A 24587-nucleotide genomic window follows, 5' to 3' on the forward strand; every position below is an offset into this window, starting at 1 on the left:
ACTTGTTCTTGAATTTATTTACACTGCTTGCACACAGAACATCCAATGGCAATCCATTCCAATTATACAACATTATAAGAGAAAATATAGCCCTCATCTCCTTCTTAGTGGCATTCATTCTCAACTTCCGGGGATGCCCTCTTGTCCTTTTCCCACCCTCCATAAAATGAAAAATGCCATCAATTGAAATTCTGAATGACCCTTTCAGAAGATTGTAAGCCTCCAATCATATAATTCCTCTTTCTCCTGTTTGCTAGATTCTGCAGTCTGCAAATTCTCAATCTGTCTTCATAATCAGTATTCCACACTTCTGATATGATTTTTAACACTCTCTTTTGCACTCTCTCCACTTTATCAGAATCACAAATGAAACCAGGAAACCAGATCAGCAAATAATAGTTCAATTGAGATCTTATCGAGGCCTTCTGAACAGGCAAAATGACAACCTTATCTTCATATGTGAAAGTTTGTTTCGGCATTGTGATTATCTTTTGAATTGTATTTGCAATCTTTGTTACATGCCCCCAGAACTTCAACTTTTTATCTACTAACACTCCGAGATCTCTAGCCTGACCATTTTCTTCTTGCATAATCCCACTAGTATAAAACAATATTTGATATCTAATCACACCAAAGTGCATGACTTTGCATTTACTGACATTGAACTGACATCCATTTTCCCATGTCCACAATTCTAGCCTATTCAAATCAATTTGCAAGTACCACATATCAGCAGCACTCCTGACTACCCTACCTATCTTTGCATTATCAGCAAATAGTTGTATGTTACATGTCAAATCCTTCCCAATGTCATTAGTGTACAGATTGAATAACAGTAGACCAAGGATTGATCCTTGTGGTACACCACTAGTTACCTTAAATTTTGCAGAATCACATCCCCAGTATACCACTTTTTGATATCTCTCAGTGAGCCATCCTCTTATCCATGCTAATATTTTATAATACAAACCCATGTTCTCCAATTTATACAACACTCTTTCATGCTCTATTCCATCAAAAGCCTTAGCAAGATCCAAAAGTATCATGGTGTATCCATTTTCCTTTGTCTAACTCAGTGGTAACATTATTATAGAATGTGAGCAAATTGTTAATAAATGACCTTCCCTTAGGAAGCCCATGCTGTTCGTTGCAAAGTAGAGATTCTCTGTCAACCCATTTCTGAATGCGAGCCCTAACGAACTTTTCCACCACTCCTGAGATACTGATTGATCAATAGTTGAATAATCAGTATTTTCACCACACCTATGCAATGAGATTAATATACATTCTTTCCACTCCTGTGGAATACTTCCTGTTCTGACTCAAATTATATAGCCTTGCTAAAGGAATAGCCAGTTTATCTGAACACTCTTTTAGCACATGCTGATATCTCATCAATCCTTTGCTGAATTCTTATTCAGTTTGTGCAACAGCTCTGATGCCTCCTCCTCATACACCTGAGTTTCTTCATCTTGAAGAGGTTACAGTGAACTCAATGTTGCATACACCTGATTGATAGATTTTAGCAAAATTTAGTAACTTATTAGTTGAAGACCCCCTTTTTTCATCTGTCACTCAGACACCTCATCTGCATTCAGTAGAGTTATTCTTTCTTTCTTTTACTTGCAGCATGTTGATAAAATTCTTTGGGGTTATCTTTAGCTTATAGAACCAGTTCTTTTCATACTCAGACTTAGCTTTCTGTATAAGAGTTGACTATTCTGACCTGTTGCTTATAATTTTCTTAATGGACATCATTATGCACACGGTATTCCTTCCACATCATACTTTTCTTACGACTCTCTTGCTTGATAAGATTACACATCCACTTGACTCCTACCCTATTTATTCTCCAAATTCTGATATTGCATCATTTAAGTATTTTTTAAATGCTTCCCTTGCACTGTTAATATTTTTCCCATCCAGCAACCAATACCATTGTGCTGAACTCAGTATACTCCTCAGTTGATCATAATTTCCTACTTTGTTGCTCACCATGTAACCTTTCCTGAATGGAACATTCATAAACTTTGCAACTTCCCAAGTGAGTACCGTATGATCACTGTCACCACCCAGAGGCAGAATAGTTACGTCTTTAACTGAAACACCCTCTGACACTATAATCAAATGTAACACTCTTTCATCTTGAGTTCCTTCTGTCACATGCTGCTTGAGAAAGTTGTTTTACAATAACTCTCAGTTTCATTCTCTTGAGATTTTATTGCTACTCAATCACTGTTTGGATAATTAAAATCTCCCATTATAATTATTCTTTTTGCTCATCTTCTTTATTTGGTGATGCATTTCTTCACCAGTAGCAACTGATCCACCAGGCCTGTAACAACACCTAGCTATGTATTTGATCTTGTTATATTCCACCTCACACCAGATGGCGTCAAACTCACCTCCACATGAAAAATGGCAGTGAGTTTGAAGAATAGTATTACAATCATAAGTCTCCACTCTAACTGGATTTAAGTTATCTGATATCATTACCAGCATGCTCCCTCCCCTCCTATCCTGTCTTTCCTTCCTAAAAATACTGTACCCTTTACACTCGATGCCAATTAGTATGTCTGATTCTGATAGCCAGTTCTAGAAGCCCCAGAGATGTAACATAACATCATCTGGTAGCATGATGCTAATGTCTCTAACCAGGCATCCAAAGGTGCCAAGCTTCCTGAACTACTTGCAGCTACCATGAGAAATATACAACTCAAAAAAACTCCATGATCGTCTTGATCATTATCCGGAATAACAAGGATCACATTGCTTCCTTGGGAAGAGGGCAAGCTTTGAAAATAAGTTACAGTCCCCTAAACAACTCTCTAAAGATCTATTCCTTAAACATAGGACTATCTAAATCCAAAGCTGAAGTCATCAGCAAAATAGGCAAAGACAAAGCAATTGATGTCCTGGCTCTCCAGAAAACCCATGTGCCTGACACAGCTCTCAATAGATTAAAGATTCCAGGCCTAATTCTTGTGTCTTATAACTGCCATCCCAAGCATGGCCTAGAGACCTACATCCAGCCTGGTTTCAAGGACTTACCCAACGTGTACCTGAAGCAGAATACTCCATAGGTATTAAAATTCAACATACGACCGTCTACAACATCTATAAACCACCATCGCAATCCTGTCCTGATCAGATGGACTGGCTGCCACCTCACCCTGCTATCTATGTTGGTGACTTCAACTCTCATCACGCCATGTGGGGCTATTCCTCTAACAACCAAGATGGTGATAATCTAGTTAACTGGATGGATACATATAACCTTTATTTGATCTATTATGCCAAGCAAGAATGCTCTCTTCACTCAGCCAGATAGAACAGAACCTACATCCCAGATCTGTGCATAGTCTCTAAAGACACAGAAGACTACCCTCTGCCAACAAGCAGAACCATCCTCAACAGATTCCCTAACAGCCAGCATTGTCCTACACTGATAGAGACAGGCACATCAATCCCAATCATCAATGAAACACCAATCGCTAGATGGAACCTTCACAGATCCAACTGGAATGTATTTGAAAAACAAATTGAGCAAATCATTACAGCACCACCCACCCCTAATTGCTATCCCAGATTTGTTAAACTAATCAAAACTGCAGTCAAAACCTCTATTCCTAGAGGCTACAGAAAACAATACATGCCATGCTTGAGTAAAGAAACAGAGCAACTTTTAGACAAATAGGAAGAAACTGAAGACCTGACTGTTGCTAAGGAGTTCATAGCAATCCTTGACAAAAACAGAAAGAAAAGATGGAGCTCAACCATCCATGAACTTGACTTCAGCAAATCTAGACGGAAAAGCTGGTTTCTTCTGAGAAAATTTGGGGGGGGGGGGCAGAACCAACAACAACATACAAACCCAGAGATAACTCCTAATCGAATGGCTAATCATTTACTGAAAACCTCCAAGATACGTCCCATCTCTACCAGGAAATTAACTGTGCTATCTTCCATCAGAAAAAATCTGAAGATGGGGCCTCCTAGCTTCCTAAACTTCTATGCCCAGTATCCCTGGAGGAGGCACAGGAAGCCTTAAAAATGACCAAGAATGGCAAGGCTTCAGGATGGTATTCTTCCTGAGTTTCTAAAACATCTTGTCCAATGAGGTCAAACATGGCTGGCTGCCCTTTTCTCAAAAATTATGGCAACTGGAAAACTACCAAAATTGTGGCAGGAAGCCGAAATAATTGCTGTACCCAAACCAGGAAAAGATCCAAATAATGTCAAAAATCTATGACCTATCTCCTTGCTTTACTCCACCTTTAAGCTCTTTGAAAGAATTCTCCTTAAAAGAATTTCACCACTCATCGAAAGAGCACTGCCGATTGCACAAGCTGGCTTCAGACCAGGAAGAAGCTACTGTGACCATGTCCTGGCCCTGACAATGCAGATTGAAACAGGCTTCCAGAAGAAACTTGAATCAGAGTCACTTTCATTGACCTAACATCAGCTTACAATGCAGTCTGGATCAGGGGGCCTCCTCCTAAAGCTAGGCAATATTATTCAAACAGAAAGATCTGCCGGTCCATATTGGTGGAAAAAAGAGCAGGCCCAGATTCCTCCACAACTGTCTCTGCATTAGCCCCTTTACTCTTTAACATCTACATGTCCAACTTACCACATGCCAGCTCAAGCAAATATATGTATGCCGATGACCTAGCAATCCTACACCAGTCTACCTCCTTTGCCAACCTGGAAACAATAGAGTTTTATGCCGAAAAAAATGGGCCTGCTGATAGTTTTTTTCGGCATGAAACTATGGATTTCGATCCGAGTTTCGTACCCGGCTATTAAAACATAAAGGGATTTACCATCCCCCCTTTCTGTTAACATGTTCACCGGTAAAATAGCCTTTCGCCTTATTAAATTAGTAATTAACATTAAATATAGGAGTACACTACTTCGGGCAATTCGATAGTAGAGGTATGTAAGTTCATGTTCACTTAAAACCTTGATATTCCAGGTCTAGCTACTTACTGATGAGACCTCAAAAAAGGTTGAAACTGGTCTGGGTAGTGACCCCTTCTCATAATGTAAAACAATATATATACATCTCTTAGGAGCTGGGTTTTACATTATGAAAGAATATTAAAGTTAGTGAGGGAGCTTGTCCCACCTTTGCATGGAGTTGCCCTGGTGTTGTACTATCCAAGTGATCATTTATACTTGGGCCTGCCGATAGTTTTTTTTTGGCATGAAACTCTATGGATTTCGATCTGAGTTTCGTACCCGGCTATTAAAACATAAAGGGATTTAGCATCCCCCCTTTCTACTAACATGTTCGCCGGTAAAATAGCCTTTCGGCTTATTAAATTAGCTTCCAACAAATAGCTTCCTGGTTGAAGATCCCTGTGCTCTGCAGCCTGGTTTTGCTTTTCCTAGGAAGATTTGGTCATCTGTCAACAGGATCAGAACTAACCAGGGCAGATGTGGCTACCTACTACATAAATGGACATGTTACCCTGGACAGAACACTATCTTTCAAAAGACATCTGGAGAATCTCTCTTTAAAGATCAGAACCCGTAACATCATAAAAAAACTGTGTGGTTCTACATGGGGTTCTTCTGCTATTACACTGCCATACTCCACGTTGGCCTTAGTCTATTCTGCAGCAGAATATTGTTCACCAGCATGGCTAAACAGTCCTCATATCAAGAAAATCGACACACAAATAAATACAGTGATGAGGACAATAACAGGTTGTGTCAAATCCATCCCCCCTCTACTGGCTTCCAACTTTGAGCAGTATTGCATCATTGAACTTACGCAGACAAAATGCTCTAGTAAAAGAATACAAAAAAATAAACAGCAATTCCCTGCTGCCGATGCATGAAGACCTCCCATATATAAACATGAATCGCCTTAAATCCCGATGGTCTCCACTAATACTGGCTGAAGAACTAGTCAAAAGCAATTTCAATGTTAATTCAAAATGGCTAGAAACTTGGAAAGAAAAATCGCCACCAGACTTAAACAAGTATATCCTTCCCAACCAAAATCCGAAAGGGATTGAGCTTCCACGTCACCTGTGGAAAAGCCTAAATAGGATATGCGCAGGACATGGTATCTGTGCAGACAGCTTATACAAGTGGGGAAGATCACCTACACCACAATGTGACTGTGGGGCCATAAATCAAACCATCCAGCACATTGTGGAGAACTGCAGCATAAGAGCCTACCCTGGTGACCTGAGAGACTTTCAGGCAGATCCTTCAGCTCTTGATTGGCTATCTCAACTAGACTTAAAATTTTAGACTTTTTTTTACCTGATATTTGTATATGTGCATTACTTGTTTCATTTTTATTGTCTGCACAAATATGTATTTATATATTCTGATGTCATGTGTCTTTATTATGCCATACACTAAATAAATGAATAAATACTACATAAATGGAGACTTTCAGACCACCCTTATTGTGACTATTTCCCCCCCCCCCCCCCATGGCTCAGACAATTGCTCTTGTTGTGAATGACTGCCCAAGGTGCCAATTTCATGGTGGTGGTGGTGGTGGTGGCCTTCAGGACATCTACGGTGCGATGAATGAGGCCCTGGATTGGCTTTCTGGACTGGAAATTGACCTGTAGCTGCTTAGTATTCTTTTTGCCATAAGAATAAATAAATAATTTAGATTGTAGGCATTAGTTCTCACTAATGCCTACAATCTGAGGTCCCATCATATTGATCAAGGTAATAAACTCGACCCCTTTGTTTTTCATACTCCTAGCATTCATGTACAGACATAATAAGTCACCTGCATGTCCTTTTGTATACTCTTGTCTGTAGTCTTGTGTGACACAGTTTGACAATTTGCAGATCTCTGTTCTTCTCTAGTGTCTTATACATGTAGACATCTTTGCACACGTTTGATGGCTCCGAACCAGATAAACACAAAGTTGAAATAATAATTTCCATGATTGTGAGGAGAGAACATATTCTCACTATTCCTCATAATTTAGTTTCCTTGATTCTCTGTGTTAGGTCTCATACCAGCTATTAGTTTTTCAAGACTCCTGATACCAAACGCATTCAAGTGTGGGCTGCATCTCTTATACAAATTTAATCTTCCCTTAACCCCTTAACGTACCAATTAAAAATCAGAAAGCGGTCGTTTTTCTGCCAATTTTTTGGGCGAGGGTGATTTGCTGGATCAAATTCATCATTATTTGAAAAATAATGATGAATTTGTGCAAACGCAAATGAAATAGCCGATACACGCCATTGGCAACTTTTCTCGGCTGAAAGGAAATAGGCACAAGATTGTCTAGCATCTATATTCGATTGTATTTATATGTGAAACCAAAATTCAAAATCAATTTTGGTGCAATAAACAAAAGATGTGTCACAGACGTCTTTGTATATTAAGGGGTTAAACTCACTCCACACGTTCAACAACTTGCATATGGATTACAAATTATCAGTTCATTTTTCAGAAAAGGACATTATCAAGTGCATTTTTCAAGTTTGTGATAATTGTAACATTTTAATCAACCTAGTAATAATCACCATCAAATATTGATAGTGATTATATGTATGTGTATACAGGTAACCCTCGTATAACGCGGATGTTAGATTCCACAAAAATGTCACATTATATAAATCGCGTTATGCAAGACTCAGATCACAGAAAAAGTAAGGTGACAAGAAGTTGTTGTGTTACGCCAGGCATGTGTGGGCGGGTGTTATCATGAATCAAAACAATGTCCCTGGTAAGCATGCTGCATTGTTTATTCTGGATCGCACAAAGCAGTTTCTGAAGGGTTCAGCAATACATACTCGTGTTGATTGTGGAGCCTTGATCAAGAAGTCTACGAGCAAAATTCCGTGTCTGTCCCAAACACAGTGCACATAATTTTCTGAGTGAAAACTGTTGTCTTCAATTTCTTCTTGACTGGTGATGAGATGTGCCTCAACTCCATGGACTGTTGTTTGGATTCAGGAGTTGTGTGTGACACCCAAGTCTCGTCACTGGTGACAAGTCTGCTCAGGAAAGCATTGGCATCCTAATGATAGCATGTCAAGAATTCCAACACACTGCTCAACCGATTCACTTTGTGTTGTTCTGTAAGCAACTTTGGCACCTAGCGTGCACACAATTTCCAATAATTCAGTTTCTCCACACAATTTCATGATGACATGAAAGTGAAACTTCTTGAAATTGCAGCAAGAGTGATGTCATAGTGAATCCCCTATTCTGTTGAATCTTCTCTTCAACTGAACGCACCAAATCGTCAGTCACTAAAGATGGTTGCCTGCTCCATTCATCATCGTGCACATCTGTCCTTCCTTCATTAAAAAGTCTTACTCATCTTCGTACCATTGAATCACTTATTGCGTGTTCTCCATAAACCTCAATAATTTGCCGATGAATTTCAGCTGCTTTAACGTTCCTCACATTCAAGAAATGGATAACTGACCTAATTTCACATGCGGCAGGAAATTCGAATTTCTTAGACATTATAAACACACACCAAGAAGTGTACGCACTGTGAGAATGTCCAAAAATGACACCAATGCCTCGCTAAGGAATCAACAAACTCAGCACTCATGTGCACCATTGCATTTACAATGCTGCAGTGAAAATATTTAAAAACGCATCTTGCTTTCTGGACGTCCCTCATAAAAATTTTTTTACTAAATAATTTAAGGAAATTACAACATCAACTAGGATTAGGATATACGTTAAAATAAATTTTAATATACTTCAATATTTTGGCAACGTCACATTGCCGTTTTCAAGAAACTTAAGAACAAGACACGTGCACGCAGGCACAATAAACAGTAAGTGAGGAAGAAGCAGGAAGCTATTATTTCTTCTAAAGTCCTGATGGCGCCCTCTAGCAGACAATGTTGGTATTCTTGGGTGATTGGGCTGAAGGTCTTCTGATGTAGGTTTCCCAAATTTGAGGCAGTCTCATGCAGCCAAATTTGTTCAGGTGTGGATTGTTTCTTAGGGCTGAAGCTGATTCCATGAAAAGCCTTTCATATTTGTATTTACTACAGTGTATTATCGTGGCTTTCTTCCACCGTATTCTATGGCAGGTATCCACGCACGGTCAGCAAGACCAGGGTGGCAGTATTGGTGAAATCGAATGTAGTCCTTGTGTTCTGAAATTCTGATATTTGCTGTTTGGCCAAAGTAGGACAGCTTACAGCTGCAAGGGACCTGGTATACACCAGGTAGGTCTAGGGGGTGAATTTGGTCTTTAGTAGAGTGGATAAGGGATGCCAATTTTTTATATGGTGTGTAACAAGAAGTTGTCATGTTTTTTTTTAGGATTTTTGTAATTTTTTCCGAGGTGCCTCGAATATAGGGTATGGTGATGGATTTAGAGTAATCCTTGTTGTGAGAGGAGGGGGGGGGGGGGCTGTGGTTTACTGGTTTCAATATTTTTTTTTGGGGGGGGGGAGTAGCCACTGGCTGAGAAAGTGTTGAGAATGTGGTTTAGTTCTGTAGTTAGGGCATTGTCATTTGAACAGATAAGTTTAGCCCTGTTGTGCTGTGTAGAAAATAAAAAAAAATAATAATCACCAAAACTGATAAAGGGAACGCCACAGTATTGCTTAACCAAAAGGATTACACAGGTAAGCTGAAAGCTCTATTGTTAGATCGGTCTACTTACCTCCCTATCGAGTACTCTCCCATCAACTCACAAATTAGAAAACTCCACAGGCTCCTTAAGAAGGTCACTTCTTGGCCTGTGGAAATCACTAACAAATTAAAACCATTTAACTCCATACTCCCCCGTATTTATGGACTCCCAAAAATACATAAGGAAAATGTGCCATTATGTCCCATAGTGGATGGCATTGGTTCCCCCACATACAAACTAGCTAAACATTTGGCCAAAGCTCTCTCACACTATACTGGCAACACCCCTTCACACATAAAAAAACTCAGCCCACTTCAAAGCCAGCATAGAAAACCTTGCACTCAAGCACACTGACATAATGGTCAGTTTTGATGTCTCCTCCTTATTCACAAATATCCCACTCAAAGAATCCTTAGAGCTAATCCAAGCTAAATTTCCTCCCGATATCACAGCCCTATTTCAGTTCACAATGAACTCAGGCTATTTTGTTTGGCAAGGAAAATTCTACAAACAAATAGAGGGGACAGCCATGGGTTCTCCACTCTCCCCACCCTTGGCCAATTTTTATATGGAGACGTTTGAAGAGAAAGCCTTAAACTCTGCCCCACAAAAACCAACCATTTGGCTTCGATATGTTGATGATGTGTTCACTATTTGGCCACATGGCTCCGATGCACTCCTCTCCTTCCTAACACACTTAAACACCCAACACCACAGAATCAAATTCACTCTGGAAGAAGAAAAAAAACAACTACCTTCCTTTCTTAGACACACTAGTCACCCGCCAGCCTGATGGAACCTTGGTTTTCTCAGTCTATAGAAAACCCACCCATACAGGCAGATACATTCACCAACAATTCCACCACCCACTCCTCCTCGCAACAATATGGAGTCATTAAGACATTACACAACAGGGCTAAACTTATCTGTTCAAATGACAATGCCCTAACTACAGAACTAAATCACATTCTCAACACTTTCTCAGCCAATGGCTATCCCCCCAAAAATCCAAAAAATATTGAAACCAGTAAACCCCCCCCCCCTCACAACAAGGATTACTCTAAATCCATCACCATACCTTTGGCGAAACAGGCAGACAGCAAATATCAGAATTTCAGACCACAAGGACTACATCCGGTTTCACCAATACAGCCACTCTGGTCTTGCTGACCATGCGCTGGATACCTGCCATAGAATACGGTGGAAGAAAGCCACGATAATACACTATAGTGAATACAAATATGAAAGGCTTTTCATGGAATCAGCTTCAGCCCTAAGAAACAATCCAAACCTCAACAAATTTGGCTGTATGAGACTGCCTCAAATTTGGGAAACCTACATCAGAAGACCTTCAGCCCAATCGCCCAAGAATACCAACATTGCCTGCTAGGAGAAATAATAGCTTCCTGCTTCTTCCTCACTTACTGTTTATTGTGCATGCGTCATGTTCTTAAGTCTCTTGAAAATGGCAACGTGACGTTGCCGAAATATTGAAGTCTATTAAAATTTATTTTAATGTATATCCTAGTTGACGTAATTTCCTTAAATTATTTGGTAAAAAAATGCATAACCAACTTCTAAGCCTTTCCACGAGAACCTCGTATGTATTGTTTCCTGATATTTACACTCCACTCCAGGGATGAATAAGGTACTATGCTAGTCAAGTACAGCTAAGTTTCAGTTACTGTAGTCCCCCGTTATCTGCAGTCAACCCTAGTCTGAAAATCTTAAATAGAAAATTCCAGAAATAAGCAATTTATAAGTTTCAAATTGTTTGCCGTTTTGAGTAATGTAATGAAATCTTGTACCATTCTTCCTGTGATGTTAATCACCCCTTTGTCCAGCATATCCACACTGTACCATATAAGCTATCTGCCCATTAGTCACTTAGTAGCCATCCAAAAATATTAAATGGAAAATTCCAAAAATCAGCATTTCATAAGTTTTAAATTGCGTGCTGTCCTGAGTAGTTCTCGGTTATCAGATCGACTGTCGCTGTGCTTGTGTTAAAGTAACCCTTATTTTACTTAATAATGGCCTCAAAGCACAAGAGTAGTGATGCTGGCATTTTGGATATGCCAAAGAGAAGACATAAAGTGCTTCCTTTTAAGTGAAAAGGTGAAAGTTCTCAGCTTCATAAAATAATAAATAAATAAATAATAAAAAAATGCATATGCTGAGGTTGCTAAGATTCCATTCACATTCAGATAATGTTTATTATAGTATATTGTTATAATTGTTCTATTTTATTACTAGTTATTGTTATTAATCTCTTCTTCTTTTAACCCTTTTTATAGCCGCTTCAGGCTATAAGTTTCTCCCAGTTCTTTCCATCTGTTTCTATCCTGAGCTTATTGGTTCCAAAGAGTTCCAATTGTTTTTCTTATATCATCTGACCATCTTCTTTCAGGTCTTCCAGCTGATCTTTTACCTTCATATGGCTGCTACTTCAGTAAAACTTTTGTTCATCTATTGTCCTTAAGTCTTGCGATATGTCCTGCCCATTTCCATTTCTTTCAAAGTATGTTTTCTCCAATATCTAAAAATTTTGTTTTATCTCTTATTCTTCATTTCTGATGTTTTTTGCATTTTATCTATTATTTCCTTTTTGATTGGCTAGGTTGCTGCTCCATATGTCATAACAGGCAATACCACATTGGTTGAACAGTCTTTCTCTGTTCTCAGGTTTTATTTTGCTGTTTAAAAATCTCTTTAATTTTCCAAAAACTGCCCATCCCATTCCTATTCTTCTTTTCATTCTTTCATGACTCCTTGTTTCTTCATTGTTAATCTCTTACTGGACCTAATTTATAAATTAAACTTTATCGTAGTTAGGTATGTATATATGTATAGGAAAAAACGTACATATATATAGGGTTCGGTACTATCTGCAGTTTCAGGTATCCACAGGGAGGTTTTAGAACGTATCCCCCTCGGATAATGGGGGGAGTACTGTATTACTAGTTTCCTACCACAATTTTTTTCCAAATTAATCTAATTTATCACATGACTGTCAGCTATTACATTTTGACTAAAGACCACCTCAATATTGGTCTTCCTACTGGCTCTTTCCTATCATTCTTTTTTATGTGGTACTCAACCACAAACGTTTCTTTGTAGTGACACTGTGAACCAGGATTTGGCTGAATAACTGAATATATTTTTTAATATATATTCAATTATTTCCTTTCTAATATCTTCATTTTTAATATGATTCTGCTATTGATGCCATCAGTTCACTCCCCTAATTTTTCTCAGAACCCTGATATCTGTGGTCTCTAGCCTTTGATTAAATTAAACTTTATCGTAGTTAGGTATGTATATATGTATAGGAAAAAACGTACATATATATAGGGTTCGGTACTATCTGCAGTTTCAGGTATCCACAGGGAGGTTTTAGAACGTATCCCCCTCGGATAATGGGGGGAGTACTGTATTACTAGTTTCCTACCACAATTTTTTTCCAAATTAATCTAATTTATCACATGACTGTCAGCTATTACATTTTGACTAAAGACCACCTCAATATTGGTCTTCCTACTGGCTCTTTCCTATCATTCTTTTTTATGTGGTACTCAACCACAAACGTTTCTTTGTAGTGACACTGTGAACCAGGATTTGGCTGAATAACTGAATATATTTTTTAATATATATTCAATTATTTCCTTTCTAATATCTTCATTTTTAATATGATTCTGCTATTGATGCCATCAGTTCACTCCCCTAATTTTTCTCAGAACCCTGATATCTGTGGTCTCTAGCCTTTGATCAAGTGCTTTATTTCTAACCCAACTGTCAGATCTGTAACTTAAAACTGGTTTGAATACAGTCTTGTATATTGCTAGTTTGGTTTTATGGCTAATTTCTCTCTTATTCCTTATAAATTTATTCAGCTGGCAATCCACCATATCAACTTTGTTTATTCTGTTATCTATTTCCAGATTTAACCAGTCATCTTCACTAAAAACTGTGCCTAAATAGCTGAAATATTTTACTTGTTCTATAGGATCTCCATTCAGACTGCAGCTGAAGTTTTCTATGTTCCTGCCTATTTTCATGCCAGATTTGTTACAGCTGTTATTCAGTTTATTTAGGGAATATTGGAGACTTGCACTAGATGTGTTTAGGAGTATATCATCTGCATAAATCAGAGAGTTGAGTTTGACACTCCAATTCTAATATCATTCCAAATGCCACTATCTTTCATAATGCGATCCATATATTGAAAGTTTATTTTTCACTTGGTTAGAGTATAATAAAATTAGTTCAATCCTTTATCCAAGTGTGAGCAAACAAAGTTTGCGCCTGAAAGTATCTTCAGGACTGGGGTAAGGTGGTACAACACTTTGCTCACACTTGGATGAGGATTAAACTAATTTTATTATACTCTAACCAAGTGAAAAATAAACTTTCAACATCTTTCTCTAAATCCAGAGTAATTTATTAAAAGAGGGTGGCACACCATTTGGCAACTTTTATAGGTGGAGATGACCTGCTAATGCTTCTGCTTGGTATCTCCACTTGGGCCTGGCTCCCACTGAAGAGACCTCAATAAAGGTCGAAACTAGTCTGGGTAGTGACCCTTCCCTTAATGCATAACATTAGACATATCCGCAAGGAGATGTGTTTTGCATTATAGGAGATACTGAGTGCTCCACCTTTGCAACGAGTTGTCCTAGTGTTGTACCACCTTACCCTAGTCCTGAAGATACTTTCAGGCGCAAACTTTGTTTGCTCACACTTGGATAAAGGATTAAACTAATTTTATTATGTGATCCATATAGATTAGCATTTCCCAAACTATGTTCCCCAGAACACCTGTGTTCCATGAAAAATTATCAAAATTAATTTGAGCCTGGAATGGTTTTAAATGCTGCGACAAGTTCAAACGTGTTTGAAAATCAGATGCTCCTCACTTTGCATATGGATTGTACTATTAAGGCCAGCACGCACTTTCCTTGACTCAGCTGCCTGCAGTCGTCGCATTTTTGCAATGCGATACAGTATGCTGCAGCAATAATGTGCGCTTAGCTTTACATTGAATATGAGACTGACAATACTAGACTCTAACCAAGGTGTTCCTTTAAAATTTCAGGATTTGTGAAGTGAAGAATGGAGATAATGTGCATCTTTGTCTTGCCTCTGATTTTACATCAGCCCATCATCCTGTATTTACTTCTAACTGCTGACTGACAACTTAAATATAGACTATGGATTGCTCTGTAGAATGTTCCATTCACCCCATATAATTGTAGTGTTTTGAAACACTTTTCTCTGGGCACCTGGTCGTATGCCTTTTCCAGATCTACTAACCTTAAATACAGAGTCTTGTCATATTACCACAATTTCTCAACTGTTTGTCTTAAAGTGAAAATCAGATCTTGACAACCTCTATTTGGCCTAAACCGTGCTTGTTCTTCTCCAAGTTTCTCTTCCACAATCTTTCTCAACCTGTTTTCAAGTATGCTTGCATAGATCTTACCTGGATCATTCAGTAGAGAAATTTATCTGTAATTCTCACATTCAATTTTATTCCGATGGAAGTTTTTTTCACTTGACTATGCTACCAATTATATATTTGGTTTAATCCTTCATCCAAGCGCAAGCAAACAAAGTTTATGCCTGAAGTAGTTTCAGGACTGGGGCAACTCGTGGCAAAGGTGGTATAACTTCTCATCACTTGCCTTAGTATCCCATAATGCAAAGCACATCTCCTTGCAGACATTTATAATGCTGTGCATTAAGGTCACTATCCAGACTGGTTTCGACCTTTATTGAGGTCTCATCAGTGGGAGCCAGGCCCAGAGGTGGTGATACTAAGGTGGAAGTAATAGAGAAGTCATATTTCCATATACTAGTTGCCAAAAGGTGTCACACCTTATTATTAAAATTCTCTGGATTAGAGATAAGTTGATGGAAGTTTTTTCACTTTGCTATGCTACCAATTATATATTTGGTTTAATCTTTTATCCAAGTGTAAGCAAACAAAGTTTTACACCTGAAGTATTTTCAGGACTGGGACAACTCGTGGCAAAGGTGGTATAACTTCTCATTACTTTCCTTTAATGTATAGCATTATACATGTCTACAAGGAGATGTGCTTTAAACCAAATATATAATTGGTAGCATAGCCAAGTGAAAATCCAGAGAATTTTAATAATAAGGTGTTGACCCCCTTTGGCAACTGGTATATGGAAATATGACTTCTCTATTACTTCCACTTTAGTATCACCACCACTGGGTCTGGCTCCCACTGATGAGACCTCCATAAAGGTCGAAATCGGTCTGGGTAGTGACCCTCTCCTTAATGCATAGCATTATATATGTCTGCAAGGAAATGTGCTTTGTACATCTCCATGCATTATGGGATACTAAGGCAAGCGATGAGAAGTTATATCACCTTTGTCACGAGTTGCCCCAGTCCTGAAAATACTTAAGGTGCAAACTTTGTTTGCTTACACTTGGATAAAGGAGCCCCCCCCCCTAGTGTGTGTGTGTGTGTGTGTGTATATATCATCAACATCATCAAATTCCTGACCCATACTTTCAAGCATCTATAGGAATATATATATATTTGGTTATGAAATAAGCATGCATCTTTATTAAGGATTATTTTGCATTGCCAAAATAAAAATTTTAGGCTCTTCTTTGATAAAACTCAAAAATAAAATTTTTTGCTTTCCATTAATGTAATAAAACTATCGTAATCTATATATTAAGTAGAGCTGAGAGACTTGGATTTGGCATTAGTAAGATACTGAAAGGGGGTATTATGGATCCATCCATATTTTATAGCCAAATTGAAATAAAACAAAATTACCAGAGCTTGTGAAATCATAACTTTCTTATTAGTTCTCTAATACATTTTCAAAACATTTGGTTTTTTTCAAATATGGTTATAAAATACAAATGCATCCATAATTATTGTCTATTATAGTTTTTATCAAAAAAAAAAAAAAATTAGCTAACTACTTTTATTCCTGTCTAGGGAGTAGGCATGTCTATTTTAACCCTATCTAACTTTTGGAGATAGTGGGCAATTCAATCTCCACTAGTAGCCAATCAGAGATAGCTGGCCCGAGGCTATCACTAAGTTAATCAGCACACAGTAGAGACAGCTAACAAGTGCTGCCATTGCATGGTCCCTATTTTAATTCTTGCATTAACACGTTCGCTGCCAACTACGAGTATACTCGTAGTGGGTAAACCTGCTTCACAAGCCAGCTACGAGTATACTCGTATGACGCTTACCGCCGGGAACGAGATTATTGTAGTGACCTTGAAGAAGTGAAAATCCTTGGCGTGTGGGGCTAGCATCAAAACTGTGTATTCTCATAGACCGTATAGGCTCTGTACAAGCCAACTACGAGTATACTCGTAGGACGTTTACCTCCGGTAACGAGATTATCGTACTGACCTTGAAGAAGTAAAACTGCTTGGCGTAGGGGAACAGACCATGCCAAAGTAGCGTGGCAGCGAACGTGTTAAACTTTGTGTTGCTGAACTTTCCTATTCTTTACTAATAATGTCAATTTCCTCAGAATCCTCATATTCATGGTGTCCAGTATTCAGCAGTTGTTTTAACCACAGTTCTCAGATGCATAAGTTAAAATTGGTTTAAATATTGTCTTGTTATATTTTTATGTAGTGGTAGCTAATATCTCTCTTATTCCATACAAAATCCAGCCTATCCCCACTTCCACTGACAGCTTTGTCTAATTTGTTATCTGCATTTTTATGAAGATCTCCTTGTGAAAGGTAATTAGATGAAAGGCAATCAGAGTAGATGGGCTGAGATTTTTTACACTGATTTCCAAAATTAAGGAACGGAGAGAAAAATTACAATAACTCAAACTGGAGGATGAATTTTTATGCAATTTGGTAAAATGCAGTATGGTATGATACGAGATGTGAAAGAAACACACACACAAAAATTATAAATAACTAGTTAAATTCAGTAGCAGATGGGTATGGAAGAAGACAGTGGTCAAAAACAATAGATCCAAATGAGAGTGGCAAAATGCTGCAATAAAGAATATTGTTACCCCTCAAAGCAATATAGTGCTCACAATAATGCTTCATACTGTTTATAATGGTGCCTAGAAGCCCAGTTGGTGATAACAACCATTGCTCCAGCAAAGCTCTCTTAAGTCCCTCAAAGTTTTGGGGAGAGGAGGGGTTGAGAGCAGTAACATATCTACCTAGAGCTGGTTATCTGAATTAATAATTTTTCTGAAGTAATCCCATCAGACATTCAGAATACCCTTCAGTTTTTAGTCCACAACCTTCAGTTTCTTTTGTAGTTATTCCTACCTCCATTTCTTAACTTATTAAATAATCTCATGATATTTATATTCCCATTACTTTTATTGAGATATTTTTGTACATAACTTATTTTTCTCTGTATTCTCTAGGGATACATATGCTACATTATCATAAACTCATTCATAATCATGTTTCATGGTACAAACAACACCAAGAGTTAAAATGCATTTATTAAATTTATTGATATATCACTGGTTTTATACCCAGCATCATCAGAGCACGATTATAACTGTGACGAGCACATAGCACTGAACTGATTGTCATCATTACACCCAACCAACTCCAACTATATACAAATCCCAAATCTTCCCTTGCTTAGAATACTGCTCACATGTTTGCGGTAGTGCATCTAAAACTTCCCTTAAAATCCTTGATGCTGTCCAGAGGCGAGTAATTAAGCTCGATGATGATCCCTCTTTTTACAGATTCATTTCAACCTCTATCTCACAGACAGTGTTTTGTAACTGTGTGGCAGAATCATATTAAAAATGAGGATATTAGTAAGTAACTTGACATTGTTATCATTCAGAAATGTATGAATAAAGCTAATCTAAAGATGGTCACTTAAACAGAGTGGGAAAGGAAAAGTTAGCAAAACAAGTTTTTTTTCTTTTTTTTTTCCCCAAAATGGTAGGAAAAAGATGCAGATGAAGACTAAGATCTAGATGGACTGATACATGGAGGAAAATTGTCAATAAGAAGTTAGTAATGATATAAACTTTTCATGTGGTACTATCATGTCATGTTCCCTTCTCCCCCCAGGATACATATCAGGAATTTGATGACTCATGGGAAAGACGTAATCATGGCATTCGTGTGTGGGGAGGGAAGCTGATTCTGATTGGAGCAGAGTATGAAATGAATCACATATGCAGAAATATCCTTGGAAATTTGTAGAAAAAGGTTTGGCTAATAATAATGGTAAGTGCCTGCTGGATTTTTGTTCAAGATATGAGCTAGTTATTTTACTAACACCTTGTTACAACACACAAGAAATCCTATTGACTGTGTTATTTTTGATAATAATATCAGACTGGTTTTGTTCAGGATAAAGTACCATATAGGAGATTTGTAAATAGGAAGTGACTCTTTAGCATTCAGCAGGATGAAAATGAATATTACATTGAAAAAAAAAAAAAATTAAGTTTTTTTTAAAAAGAAACAATGCCTGCAGCTTTCAGATGTGAACTGTAGACTCAGATATACAAATATCATTGGCAAAAATGTGAAAAAGTTTGAAAACAAGCATGAAACTATGAACCCATTGGTGCAGTCAGAAGAAATGTGATTTAATCACAAAAAGCATGTGGCGATGCTTGTTTTAATTTTTCTATCCTTGCATATAGCAATAATAGAAAAATTAGAACTTCATAGTAGACTCAAGATTTTAGAGAAGTCCTGCAAAAGAACAAATCATACTGTTCATAAAAATGAGCACGTCCCTTAGAGGTAGAAAAATGTAAGAAAGTTGGGTGTAAAAGTAGCAAAATAAAAAGTTAAGTGACTGGAATTTATTTGTTTAAATGCAACCTTATACAGAGCATTGCATTACTTATAATTAAAGTTGAAAAATACATTTTACCACTTCAAGTTGGCAAATTATATATTACCACTCTGAGTTGCAGAACCCAAACTAATTGAATAACTGCTGTAGCAAATCTCTGGTATGAAACTCAGCAGTAAACTATGAAAAGTGCAAGAATGTGGACAGTGACTGCAGTAACAATAGAAAAAAACCTATAGAACAAATAATTCAAGCTGGTTCCTTACCATTATAGTTTGTAGCCAGTGGAATTAATTTATATGGACTATTTATATGAAAACAATTAGCCAAAATGCTAACAGTAGTAAAAGTTCAGTCTGCGCAGTTAGCCTAGTGGCTATGCGCTTCACAACCATATGCCTTGGAAAGGAGTGTCCTGGATTCGATTCCCGTCGCTGACATGAGAAGCTTAGGATCTTTCTCAGACAGCCAAGTTAGCTGGTCTTGGGCATGGACTACAGGGTTTTTCTCCCTAGTTTATCTGGGTTTTTTCCTCCTTCAAGCAGGCAAACTGCCCTTGAGAACATAACGCTTCTACAGACACCTTATCCTCATATAATGGTTGCAGTTATAAGGAATAGAAACCCTCAACACTGTAAAGGTAAAAGAGGGAAGGATTAAGAAACAAGATAGAAAGAAAATGTTCAAATTATTGTTAAGTTATGAATCTGAAAGTTGGATTAGAAATAAAAACAGGTGATCAAAGGTTAAAGATCATAAATCATTATCGTTCTGAGGAAAATTAGTGGGGGTGGAGAGATGCCACCAATTGAAGAATTATATTAAAAAAAGAAAACGTTAGAAAGGAACTTGACATTGTCAGCACTGAACATATAATAAAGCTAAGCTAATATATTATACCTGACATGATATTATATTCTTATTTTAATCCTTTGCTGAAACCTAAACAAACATGGTTTTTAACCAGCTATACATTTCTTATAACTAAGCTAATCTGGTAGGATCACTTAAACAGAATGGGGGAGAGAGAGAGAGAGGTTAGTAAAACAGACATTTTTGATGCAGGAAAAAGACTTGAAAACAAAGATCTAGGTAAATTGATGCAGTTAGTACTTTAGAAGACTGAAATGCAAAATATGACAATATTGAATGAAGACTTGACAAATTACAGAAAAATTGTTGATGGGAAACAAGTAATGTTTCATTAACTTAATTATGCTGTATTATAGTGGTATCCTGTATAACTCTTAAATATAAGTAAATCAGAGATTATATATACCTTTGAAAATATATCAGTGATATTCATACTCATACAGTTATTGGTGTTAATTACATCTGCCATACAGTGACTGTGAATATATATGGAAAGGCTAAGGTGCCATTTTGAGATCTACCTGATGGTAGATCTCAAAATGGCACCTTAGCCTTTCAAAACATTCATTTTGAGATCTACCATCAGGTAAATCTCAAAATGAATGTTTCTCAGATCTTCAGAAAATTAATGCAACCATACTTGTTGAGGTTGGGAGAGAGTGCTTCATAGCTGATGGTGATTTTAAAAATAATTTCTGACCTATAACAACTTCAGTGCAGTATTGATGTTTTCCCTCCATCTAATCCTATGTGTTGGATCGTCCTACTTCCTTGTATTCGATCCGCCATCTTGTTTTAACTTAGTTTTTAAACAAGTAATTAGTTGCTGGTTGATTACTAGTTTTAATATAGAGAAATTTATATTTTTAGACTGCGACACTCTATATCTAGATTGGAATATAGTGGAACCAACCAATAACTAATTTTTTTATAGTAACTTTATTTTTTATACAGGCCGAGTTTATCTCATAATTTTAAGGCTCCCGCTAGGTCCGATAATTTTATGAACGGTGCAATAAACAAGATTCAGGCAAACACAAATTTAAAATTGAATAAAACAAAACATTTAATTCAGGGTCATATAATATGCACTTAAGCTCAACTCTGACAAGAAAATAATATAAATATCTTAGCGTACAGGTCACAACATCTTATAGATACAATCTATGATCACTCTGCTATCAATTACAGCTTTCAAAACATTAAATTAACTTCTAATAGAGTTCAATATCACAAAATCTCTTAATAACAATTTTTACTATTATCACACAGTCAGCAAAGTCTCAATACATTAATGGTAGCAACAACTGCTTCACAAGTATTCACTTTCATACTTCTTACTCCGGCTGATTTCAGCAAAAAATTTTATAGTTAATGTGGGGAATAACAGGAGGAATCACACATATTTCTGCACTGAAGTAACATATAAATGGACAGTTCTTACCGAGTAAATCCTTTGCTCATCAATTTCACTATGGGCACACTTAATAACTGTATTTATTATTATTATTATTATTATTATTATTTGACACCTCCAGGGAGTCCAAAGACTCATCGAGGGAGAGTGTGCCAACAGCATCGAACGATTGGCCCCCTTTCAACTACTAACCGTGCTCAAACTTACTTAACTGAGCCATTAGTAGCAGAGGCTCTACCAATCGACCAACCTTTGCTGGCAAAGGTTGGTCGATTGGTATTTATTTCGCACACTATGGCAGCACTAATTAGAATAAATCTTCTCAATGATAACTGAACTTTAAATGGTTGCACTTTACATGTATGGACGTATTTGGATAAAAGAAAATGCTCATTCCTTAACACTATTTGATTAATTCAGCACTCTGTTAAAGTTTCATGAAACTAATGGAACACGCAGTAATTCTTTAACTTCTAAAATCATTCTCAGTTGCCTAATACTTTCCTGGTAATTTAATAGCTTAATTACAGCACTAAGGTTCTAGTTACAGCAATTCTTTCTGCTACTACATATTTTCCTCGTCTGCCTGTGCTATACTAAAATGCTCTCCTATCCCTGAATGGTCCGTCCTGATTTATATATACAATTCCTCATAATATTAAATTAGGAATAATCAGAATAAATAGAATAATATCTCAATACAAGGTTCCATTATTGTTAACACATATTTTAAATTAATTAATAAAACTTAATAAATAAACTCAAGGCAATTACATGAATAAAATTTATAACAAGAGATTTTCATCAAATAATATTTACAAGTATAGCCTTTGGAATGGTGGATGTTGGATTCTGAAAGGAATATTAATTATTTAAATTTCTCTTCATTCAGAATCCAACATATGTGAAGGAGTATGCCATGGTCCAGCGCATGGTCCGCCAATCCTGACTTCCAGTATAGATGATTGTGAATATAATTTTTATGTTCTTCAAGGTAGAACTTAATTATCAGTCTAATCTACCAGCCAAAGTTCTTTGCAGATATGATCTCTTTGCCTATTTTCAAACTTTTCATTCATCTAGCTCCCTTCATCCATTCTAAAGATCAACTTCATCCTCTTGGGTATGAAGCGCCTCGTGCCTGCAGTTTATCATACTTTGGTATATCATACCAACTGGTAGATCAGTTAACATCTTCCTTGAACACAAAAATTACATTTGTGATCATCTGCATGACAAGTTGGGATTGGCAGACCATGCTCGGATACTCCTTCACCTAGGATTAGATGGAGGAAAACATTGATATTACATAGAAGCCATTCTAGGACTGAGAAACTATTTTTAAAATCAATGTATTTTTTTCCACTTTTGGTGTTGTTCATACTGCAAAACTATATTAGAGTGTCAGTGAACACTAGGTATATTAGAGTGTCAGTGAACACTAGGTATATTAGTTTTCAGTGCACATTATTGAACATTTGTTGTATTGGATATTAAATATATCATATCAGTTCTTCTTGGTAATTGGTTGTGTTCTTATATGTTTTCAGATTATTTTTATATAATTGATTTGTTAATTTTTTTTTTTAAATCTATGTTTTCTCCAGGCAAAATTTTTAGATTTTAAGATTCAGAACATGGTTGGCAGCTGTGATGTTAAATTTCCTATCCGATTAGAAGGGCTTGTTCTCACTCATAGTCAGTTTTCAAGGTAATTTATTTAATTTATTCTTTTTTTTAATCACTTAATTCAGTTGATATTGAGGTAATACTTGTATGCAGATTTCCATTTTCAGATCACTATTAAAAGTTAAAATTTATTTGAAAATTTTAGAATGGATTCATTTCATCATTGCAACAATATGAAATGCTATATTTAAATAGCATATTTGCTGTAAGCTTGAGGATGGCTTGAATATTTTATAATTATGAGAAAGTTAAGGAAGGGAATGCTGCCATGTATATATCCATACATTACTCACCTGGAAAACCTGCATGGAATGTCAACTTTTTTTTTCCAGTGAAGATCATTAAACTTCTTACAATAAAATTTAGTTCATTGTTATTCTTCGATATCTCTTTTCTTTTAAACTAGAATATCCAGACTGGGTTAAAAATCAATGTGATAATTTAAGCTTTTAATATTTCATTGGATTTCAAACTGGTGAGAGTCCCCTCCAAAAAATTAAGTATTTTTGAATTGAATCATATTTACCAGAGTCTTGATGTTGGTTATAATCTCAATGGAATTTAATTCAGTTTAATTGAACAGATTGGAATTTGTAGATCATACATTAATACAGTAGCGAAACAAAAATGTCATCACTATTGATCTCTTACTTGCCGTATGGTCGAACAACTGGACGTGCACAGTGAAGAGATTCGTAGTGTGTGTGTGTGGGGAGGGGGGGAGTTCTATTCAGAGAGTGTTGGTTTCCAAGTTACAGATGGACAGGGGAGAAAGTTAAGAATGGCGATGAGAGGATTTGATTCTGAAGTTCATATCACTTTATGACTGGAATAGTAACAGGCATTCCAAAAATGAATTTCTGAGCAAAGGTAAATACTATGGCTAATAGATTAATAGTGTAATTAATGGACAACCAGAAAGGAGAAACTCCATACACATACTATTTCGGTATTCAAAAACATGCCAAGATAAAGTTTTCTTCGATCTCAAGGACATAAGAGATAAATGAATTATACACAGAAATATAGAATGTGTTAAACAGTTAATTGTGAAATAGCACAGATTTTTTTCCCCATGATAAATAAGAGTTTGTGATTTTACCTTGTAATCTGAGGTAATACAGTAGTCATACTCAGTGTCACACTGTGTGGAAGCAGAAATATGTGTCAG

The 24587-nt window shown here is 36.8% G+C and overlaps 1 protein-coding gene across 1 annotated transcript in view; it reads left to right on the forward strand.

Moving 5' to 3' along the window:
- Tbp (TATA binding protein) overlaps positions 1-24587 on the forward strand; it is a 121805-nt gene that overhangs the window by 48516 nt on the left and 48702 nt on the right. The window contains exon 5 of the mRNA XM_090395854.1: positions 23335-23438. Coding sequence (XP_090251980.1) covers positions 23335-23438 — 104 coding nt within the window. The remainder of the gene's footprint in view (positions 1-23334; positions 23439-24587) is intronic.

The sequence above is a fragment of the Typopeltis vanoorti genome, chromosome 7, assembly GCF_054136105.1.
Source record: "Typopeltis vanoorti isolate ZY-2024b chromosome 7, IOZ_Tvanoo_1.0, whole genome shotgun sequence".
Lineage (NCBI taxonomy): Eukaryota > Metazoa > Arthropoda > Arachnida > Uropygi > Thelyphonidae > Typopeltis > Typopeltis vanoorti.